The 9,940-nt window shown below is 41.2% G+C and overlaps 1 protein-coding gene across 2 annotated transcripts in view; it reads left to right on the top strand.

Annotated features, from left to right (window-relative positions):
- The first annotated feature begins 790 nt into the window (after positions 1–790).
- LOC111962564 (ubiquitin-conjugating enzyme E2 H) overlaps positions 791–9,940 on the top strand; it is a 28,379-nt gene continuing 19,229 nt past the window's right edge. Inside the window, exon 1 of one of the 2 annotated variants that reach the window (XM_023985724.3) lies at positions 791–1,078. In XM_023985724.3, the coding sequence (XP_023841492.1) occupies positions 1,026–1,078 (53 nt within the window). In that variant the 5' untranslated portion in view covers positions 791–1,025. The remainder of the gene's footprint in view (positions 1,079–9,940) is intronic. The other variant, XM_070443129.1, reaches the window with a different exon arrangement.

Below are 9,940 nucleotides of genomic sequence, written 5' to 3'. Positions count from 1 at the left end.
CCGACTTGTGCCTACATGTTGACTGCACGAACTTTACAAAAATTATTTGATCAAAGGTCATGACGTTTTGACTGCAGTCGACTTCAAATTTCTGCAGTTGTTCTTCACCAACTTCATCCTGCAGCAATCACCTGCATTGTGGGAGGCTCTATTGTCAACCAATCATGGGGGTGTTTTTGTTTGACCCACGTGAACATGATCAAAGACATGACTGAAACAGGAACCAACTTTGCCTCAATTCATGTATACAGTGGATATGTACAAATTAATGTGTTATGAGTCTCTCTCTCACCAATTGATTGTACACACATTTTCAGCTTGAGTGTGTGATATGGGGGTTWGAGACATGTTTATTTCATTATAAAGAACAACTTTTATAAACAATGGCAACACTGTCATGTTGCACTGATCCTTGCTGTTGGAAAACCACACAGTGTCTGTATTTYGGCTTTCCCAGATGCACTTCCCCCAACTTTTGTCTACAGTTGGTTGCTTTTGCCTTACCATTCAAACAAGGCAGGTGGGCTGCCTTAATCGACCCATTGGCGCCAGTGGGGGGCAGTGGGTTAAATGCCTTGTGCAGGGGCAGTATGACACATGTTTACCTTGTCAGCTTGGGGATTCAATCCAGCAATTTTTCAGTTCCCGKCCCAACACTCCTACCCACCAGGCTACCTGCCGTTTTGCCTCTTCCGCTCTGACTGCAAAACGTAGTGTACTGTGATCACATGATTTCTGCTCATGCAGTCCACATATAGGCACAAATCAGATAATTTATATCCCCATAATGCAACACACTTTGAAAGGCGTAACAAAAGTARTCTGCTCAAACGCGCCCAAAGCTTCAGGACAGGACAGGAACGAACTAGGTAGAGAGAGGGAGAGCGACATACATTATCTACTGTTAAGAGAAAGTGCAGATTTAGATCGATGGACAAACGTGAAAGGGATACGATATATTTGAAGTATTGAGCTAGCATCGGATTTAACGTTATTACGTTGACACTTCTCAAAGGAATACAACAATGTCGTCGCCAAGTCCAGGCAAGAGGCGAATGGATACCGACGTGGTAAAACTGTATCCTTTTCTGAACATAAACAACAGGCAGGCGAAACATCTTTGTCGTATTTTAACTAGTTAGTGACAGGTCTCTAGCATTGATTGTTTATTGATTAAAGACAACTGACGTGTTGTGTAAGTGAACAATAACTGCTGATGGTTGTTAGATTTTCTGACAAGAAAAGCAGATTTTGTTTTTGTTTTGATCAGGCATCACACGATTCGTTTCAGTTCTGTAAGGTTAACGTTACATTGTTGCCAGATATAGGTTAAATATTTTACCCAACAGTAGTAATATTTGCTAGATATGTGTGATCAAACATTTTTGCATGTTTGCTCAGATCAGAAAACTACAGGTGCCAGTAGGCCTATTGGATGACATTTGGGCACTTATCAAGCAATGTAGTTTTGGCTTGCTTAATAGTGACGCTCTCATCAAAACAGCCCATGATTGTTTTCTACAATGAATAATTTATTTTATGCAAAATTAATATAGCTTTATCCTTCAAACGACGATGGCTAGAAAAAGCTAAACAATGACGCTGGCCTTGTTGAGCACCATTTTCTGCGAGCTATGATCGTCAACCGTCCAAATGTAATGGTCTTTCTTTACAATCTAATAATGTTTCCTTGACTTTATGTCTGGGTATTTAGCTAATATGTCTCGATTTTGTAAAGTCATTTCGGTTGACAGTCCCGTCATTGTAACGTTAGCTGATCAATATATCATCGAATCAGTATTGCCATTGCACGCGTAGCTAACGTAGTCTTGTTTACGAGTCGGTTACATGTCCCCTGTCAAGTTTGCCAGTTCGCTACAGACAGGCCTACTTCTGTTTTCCACCCGTGAGTCATTGGGAAATCATATTATACAATGGGGAAATGTTTGTGGTAAAAATGTATTCCCATCTTAAAGTAGTAAATATTGTAGTTGCTAGTTAGTTATTATTGTTATATTTTTGCATTTGTGTTTTCCTCCCTAACAAAGCTATGATGTAGTGGTAATTGAATTACTAATATAATCCAAGCTCTCATTAACACTAGTTCTTAAAAACATGTATTGTAACCTTTTACACCGAGGTATCAGAATGTATACATTATATTTTATCTCACGTCTAGTTATTTAAGTTTGACTGAAAGGTTCAGACGGCATGAGTTGTTTTGTTTTTGTGCTCCTGCAGCGTGAGCTAGCTCCTCGATTGGTCAACCTGTTACTACCCGGAAACTGGTAGGGGGCGGGACTAGATAAGCAGCTGATCAAGTGACAACAAACCCTGCTTGCACAGGATGGGGGGGGCTGGGAATTGACCGAATGTACTAGTTAGTAGCTAGGCCTATCGGTCTTTAAGATGCGGCTCACCTGCCATATGAAATCAATCCAGTGGAAATGAATCATTGTGTCTATTTGTCTCTGTATATAATCTGCAGAATGGCCCTGTCTAATTTCAAAATATGTTTTATTTTGGTGTAAAATGCATGTTGAATATTTGAGTAATATTTGACACTATAGGTCATTTTTGGAGAAACCGTTTGATTTTGTTGTTACAGACGGTTGGTGTTTAAAAAATATATAGTATCCTAATCTCATGACGTGTGTGAGAGATTTCTGATTCATGATCACTCTATATTTCAGAATAGGAGCATTTCAATATAAAAAGAAATTCATARAAGCATGTCAAATTGGGTGCCAAATCAAAGCTAAGAGTCTTATTTTTGAGAAATTAAGGCTACCATTTTCCATCCCACAAATTAGGAATAAGCAAAGGCTTTGATTTCTGGTCAAACAGATGGAAAAGTGGTMTAAGAAAACATCTACCAGAAAAAGTCTTAGAAGGTATTAAGAATACATCAAAACACAATAATGTTGAAGTAAAGACCCCTGCCAACTAATATCAACACTTATATTTAGTTTTGTAAAAATTATTTGCCTTCTGTAAATTTAAGAAATATTGTCATTCTGTTACCAAAAACTCACATATATTTAAGATACTTTAATTTCTCTCCCTTATGAGGAGGGAATATAATAAAACTTCAGAGGTAACAAGTAAAGGTTTGCCTACCAATTAGTTGTTTTTACTGATAAGTTTGTTTATGAATTATTAAGTGATTTAAAACTCACTGAAAATCAGTAACAGAATGGCTGCAATTGAATTGGCTACAATGGGAAATCATAGTAGTCACAAACCACAGCTACCTGCTACTGTCCTCTCTTCCACTTAGGTGGTGGGCCGAAGCAGAAAAGAGGGAAGTTGATGGGTCCCCGTCGAGGTAAGAGCAGATTGTCTTGTACAGTGGTTCGTCCTTTAAAATTTGCAGCGTACTGCAGCACAGCTTGCGCGGTGCAGCAGAATTCTATGGCACGTTATTTAAGTGCCAGCCACTGGTACCATTAATGCTAGTTTGACCACCAGAGGGCATCTTTGAGAAGCATTTGATAGCCATCAATAGTGGCTGTACTTGAGAATTTAAAACCTTCTTTTGTAAGATCATGGTATATGGGACTGATTTYWAGAAATTTTGCTTAATTGATTTGATTGATATGGTGTTTCTACTCCAAGAAAAATGAAAAACCCTCTGGGTTTCCGTTAGGATGGAACGGAAAATATGGTRCTGTACAACGTGACGGTCGGGAGTTGGCTACAGTGCTGGGCTATTTAGCTAAAGAATCCCTGTGTCGTGCACGGGCACGTGGGAGACGGGGGTTCAATTCCCCAATGGGGARGAAAGGAGTAGGCTGTCCTTGTAAATAAGAATTTGTTCTTATCCAGCTGATCCAATTGAGATGATTGTCTTGAGAGCTAATTACTCATGATATCCATGCATTGATTTCAAACCAGACAGTATACAGTGCATTCGGAAAGTATTCTGACCTCTTCACTTTTTCCACATATTGTTATTGTCACGCCCTGACCTTAGAGATCCTTTTTATTTCTCACTTTTGGTTTGGTCAGGGCGTGAGTTGGGGTGGGCATTCTAGGTTTCTATTTCTGTGTGGTTCTCAATCAGAGGCAGCTGTCTATCGTTGTCTCCGATTGAGAACCATACTTAGGTAGCCTTTGCCCACCTGTGTTTTGTGGGTAGTTGTTTTGTGTTGCACCTTACAGGACTTTCGTTCATTCTCTTTGTTATTTTGTTTAGTGTTCTGTTTTAATAAATTAACATGAACACTTACCACGCTGCGCTTTGGTCCGATGATTCCTCATCTTCAGACGACGAACGTTAGTTATGTTACAGCCTTATTATAAAATTCAATAAATGTTTTTTTTCCTCTAATCTACACACAAYAACAAAGATGACAAAAAAAAMTGGTTATCATTTATAAAACATAAATATCACATTTACATAAGTATTCAGACCCTTTACTCAGTACTTTGTTGAAGCACCTTTGGCAGCGATTACAGCCTTGAGTCTTCTTGGGTATGACGCTACAAGCTTGGCACAACTGTATTTGGGGAGATTCTCCCATTCTTCTCTGCAGATCCTCTCAAGCTCTGTCAGGTTGGATGGTGAGCGTCACTGCACAGCTATTTTTAGGTMTCCAGTAATACCAAGGAATCGAGGCTGTAATYGCTGCCAAAGGTGCTTCAACAAAGAACTGAGTAAAGAKTCTGAATACTTACACTGCATTCGGGAAGTATTCAGACCCCTTTACTTTTTCCACATTTTGTTATGTTACAGCCTTATTCTAAAATTGATTAAATACTTGGTTTTCCTCATCAATTTACACACAATACCCCATAATGACAAAGCGAAAACAGGTTTATAGAAATGTTTGGAAATATAAAAACAGAAATACCTTATTTACACAAGTATTCAGACCTTTGCTATGAGACTCTAAATTGAGCTCAGGTGCATCCTGTTTCCATTAATCATCCTTGATGTTTCTACAACTTGATTGGAGTCCACCTGTGGTAAATTCAATTGATTGGACATGATTTGGAAAGGCACACATCTGTCTATATAAGGTCCCACAGTTGACAGTGCATGTCAGAGCAAAAACCAAGCCATGAGGTTGAAGGAATTTCCGTAGAGCTCMGAGACAGGATTGTGTTGAGGCACAGATCTGGGGAAGGGTACCAAAAACTTTCTGGAGCATTGAAGGTCCCCAAGAACACAGTGGCCTCCCTCAATCTTGAATGGAAGAAGTTTGGAACCACCAAGACTCTTCCTAGAGCTGGTCGCCCAGCCAAACTGAGCAATCAGGGGAGAAGGGTCTAGGTCAGGGAGGTGTCCTAGAACCCAATGGTCACACTGACAGAGCTCCAGAGTTCCTCTGTGGAGATGGTTGTCCTTTTGGAAGGTTCTTCCATCTCTGCAGCACGCCACCAATCAGGCCTTTATGGTAGTGGCCAAACGGAAGCCACTCCTCAGTAAAAGACACATGACAGCCCGCTTGGAGTTTGCCAGAAGGCACCTGAAGGACTCTCAGACCATGAGAAACAAGATTGAACTAATTTGCCTGAATGCCAAGCTTCACATCTGGAGGAAACCTGGCACCAGAAAATGTGTAAGAATTGAAGGTACCAACAAATGTTATAGTCATCATAAGAATGTTTTACCATCATATACAGTGGTTGCTCCACTCCCGACCGGTCACATTGTACAGCGCCTGAGTGGCGCAATGGTCTAAGACACTGCATAGAAGTGCAAGCTGTGTTGCTACAGATGCTGGTTCAATACCTGTGCCGGCCTCGACTGGGAGACCCATGAGATGACTGTAGCAACACAACACAGACTGTTTTTGGTTTCTCTCCCTCTAAAAACAGAAAKAAATAATTCTAAGTAACAAACTGGCTTTATTTACAAATTAGTAATGTCTCACTCCATGTTCAAGAATGGCCTTGTTCTCGCTCATTTTACGTTATTTGAAAACGAAATCATGCCAACTGCACCAGCATATGGTCTCACAAGGAGTCTGAGGATCTCATCTCGGTACCTAATGGCAGTCAGGCTACCTCTGGCGAGCACATGGAGGGCTGTGCGGCCCCCCAAAGAAATGCCACCCCACACCATGACTGACCCACCGCCAAACCGGTCATGCTGGAGGATGTTGCAGGCAGCAGAACGTTCTCCACGGCGTCTCCAGACTCTGTCACGTCTGTCACATGCGCGTGTGAACCTGCTTTCATCTGTGAAGAGCACAGGGCGCCAGTGGCGAATTTGCCAATCTTGGTGTTCTCTGGCAAATGCCAAACGTCCTGCACGGTGTTGGGCTGTAAGCACAACCCCCACCTGTGGACGTCGGGCCCTCATACCACCCTCATGGAGTCTGTTTCTGACCGTTTGAGCAGACACATGCACAGTTGTGGCCTGCTGGAGGTCATTTTGCAGGGCTCTGGCAGTGCTCCTCCTGCTCCTCCTTGCACAAAGGCGGAGGTAGCGGTCCTGCTGCTGGGTTGTTGCCCTCCTACGGCCTCCTCCACGTCTCCTGATGTACTGGMCTGTCTCCTGGTAGCGCCTCCATGCTCTGGACACTACGCTGACAGACACAGCAAACCTTCTTGCCACAGCTCRYATTGATGTGCCATCCTGGATGAGCTGCACTACCTGAGCCACTTGTGTGGGTTGTAGACTCCGTCTCATGCTACCACTAGAGTGAAAGCACCGCMAGCATTCAAAAGTGACCAAAACATCAGCCAGGAAGCATAGGAACTGAGAAGTGGTCTGTGGTCACCCCCTGCAGAACCACTCCTTTATTGGGGGTGTCTTGCTAATTGCCTATAATTTCCACCTGTTGTCTATTCCATTTGCACAACAGCATGTGAAATGTATTGTGAAATGTATTGTCAATCAGTGTTGCTTCCTAAGTGGACAGTTTGATTTCACAGAAGTGTGATTGACTTGGAGTTACATTGTGTTGTGTTGTAAAGTGTTCCCTTTATTTTTTTGAGCAGTGTATTTTGGTCATGGCTCCCGAGTGGCGCACAATGGGATTGCCTTGCAGTTCTCCATTTGTATCTACTGAAAGTGCGCAAGGCTCAATGCACGAGGGCAGGGGGCACGGGATGGGCCATAGAGCCGCACACAGAAGACAGACTTAGCCCATGGGGAACGGAGGAGGGAGGGAGTTGGACCCCCACCCCGCCACACTGGGTAGCACAGAGCAACACTTTAAGGGGCATTGCACTAATAATGGCGCTGACTAAGGAAACGTTCGCGCTGTTGTAGCAGGTAGCTGGACAATAGACTTGCCTAGATGGAGGGTAGGGGGAGAATTATATCGTAGCACCGTTTAGCTCTGTTTTGCGCTGCTCTGAGACAAGCATGGGGACTGGTCTTGATAAATCAATGAGATTTTTATTTTGACTGAATCTCAATTTGTGTATTGGTTAGACTAAAATTATGGTGTAGAAATGTCTAGGCAAGTCAGTTAAGAACAAATTCTTATTTACAAGGACAGCTTACTCCTTCCTCCCTGTTGGGGAATTGAACCCCGGTCTCCTGTGTACGACACAGGGATTCTTTAGCTAAATAGCCCAGTACTGTGTAGCCTACTCCCAACCGTCATATTGTACAGCGCTATAGTTTCCATTCCATTCCTAACAGAATATAAACACCATAATATTAATCAAATTAATCCCAAACTCTAAAAGTAATTGGAAAGGTAGATACAAATTATTTGTGACATTGTAGTTACAATAAAGAATGTAAACAAGATGTAAACAAGATGCTGTGCTTTTATTTACAGTAGTGATGGACATCTGGTAGCATTTTGAAAATAGGTTTTCAAACACTTGTAGCCCAATTATCAGGACAATAGACTCTTCATAGCCCGGCTAATTTTGGTGTGAACATCACCCTACCTGCAATGTATTCGATGCTTAAGTACTCTGAAGTGTTACATTTCTAACTCAAAACAGTGGTACAGTATTTTTCATCAACATCTTTATGCTTTCGTTAATAAAATAACTAGAAAAAAGACACTCAAAATGCAGATGGTTATTTAAACTACATTTTAGTTGCAGTTCCACCCTGCTCCACGACCACGGGTAAAACCTTGCTGAGATGATCAATGTATATGTTGCATTGTAGTATCATCAATTTCTCTAGCCAAAATGTCTAAAAAGTTTGGACACACCTACTCATTCCAGAGTTTCTTTTCTTTTTACTATTTTCTACATTGTAGAATTATAGTGATGACATCCCAACTATGAAATAACACATCTTAAGGATCGGCGTTCCGTCAACGGGACAGTTGTAAATCATTCAGCACGTTATGTCAAGATCGCAGATTTTAGAGAAACAACAAATGTCGATAGATATAAGTGTCTTATATCGGCTGAAAGCTTAAATTGTTGTTAATATAACTGCACTGTCCAATATACAGTAGCTATTACTGCGAAAAAAAATGCCATGCTATTGTTTGAGGATAGCTCCTAACAACAAAACACTTTATTCAACRCGATAGGTTTGATAAATTCACCTCTGAAGKTGAAATGTGTACTTACATTCTGAAATCTTGCTCTGATTTATCATCCAAAGGGTCCCAGAGATAACATGAAGTGTCGTTTTGTTAGATAAAATCCTTTTTCATATCCTAAAAAGGTCCCTATAGCATGCACAATCGATGTTGAATTTCCACTCGTTCAATTTCCAAAGAAAGGAATCTGTGAAAATCTCACCCTAAACGTTGTTTGAACGAGTCAAATCACGTTCGTATCTATTCTTCAGAGATCCTAGAAGGTAACAAGACTTCCCTATTTCATTAGGGGTGTAGTATATCCTATAGGACACCATATCTGGTSAGAGAGCACCAATTGKCGTCAAACAAAGCTAGCTAGATAGCCAATGAGCTGGGCTTTACGGGAGTATCCGGAAACCATGTATATGTCGTAAAATGTAGCTACTAACCTTGTACGACCGCATGCCTTTTCATTTTGGACAAAATTATAAGAATATTCAGAGTTATGAAAACTGGTTGTTTGCAAATGTTGAATTTATAATATGGCTACTAATACTTGGAAAGCTAAATCAAAGTCCAAGTATACAGATTTGATGATATTCTTGCAGAAAAATGAAATATGAATGTGAATGTCTCCTTCACAATTTGCCCAAATGTACCTGGGGACTTCACACTAAAATTATTGTAGGTCAGTCATTCTTCAAGTTATCCATCTGAAACTTTGCACATACACTGCTGCCATCTTGTTGACACTATCGGAATTACAACCAGAGGGATGGCTAGAACTATGAACTTTCTCTTGCATTTCAAAGACGGTGGTAGAAAAAGACCGGTTGTTTTTTTCTTTGTATTTTCTTCTAACAGATCTATTGTCTTATATTCTCCTACATTCAATTCACATTTCCACAAACTTCAAAGTGTTTCCTTTCAAATGGTACCAAGAATATGCATAACCTTGCTTCAGGGCCTGAGCTACAGGGCAGTTAGATTTGGGTATGTCATTTAGGCGAAAATTAACAAAAAAGGGTGCTATCCCTAAGACGTTTGGGGTTTAAAGGATGGATTTGGGCTGTTTCAACTAAATGAGCAGTGGCCTATTGAGTGGGGCAGGGGTCTGTCTGAGGGGTCTGTCTGTATATGCAGGAGACTGGCTGATCTAACAGGCAGCTGGGGCTCCCTGAGCTGAGCTGCTGCAATCTATGTGATGTCTGGGAGCAGGTTCACACACACACAGCACTTTTGAGTGTTGGAAAGGGAGATATACTCTCATCTTGATATTTGAGCATGTTTGTTTTTTGCCTTTGGATATTTAGTGTTTTCTGTGTTTGTGTGCATGCATGTKTATGCACTTGTGGGTGTTCCTGAAGCTCAGCAGCAGGTGGGGTCTGGGTATTGCGGTAAATCCTTCCTTTCTTTTTGTCAAACCAGCATTGTCTRTTGCCTTTACTCAGTCATTAGGACTTGTATGTTAGTCTCTG

This window comes from Salvelinus sp. IW2-2015, linkage group LG4q.1:29 (genome assembly GCF_002910315.2).
Source record: "Salvelinus sp. IW2-2015 linkage group LG4q.1:29, ASM291031v2, whole genome shotgun sequence".
Lineage (NCBI taxonomy): Eukaryota > Metazoa > Chordata > Actinopteri > Salmoniformes > Salmonidae > Salvelinus > Salvelinus sp. IW2-2015.
The sequence above is the reverse complement of the archived record's forward strand: the minus strand, read 5'-3'. Positions and strand labels throughout refer to the sequence as shown.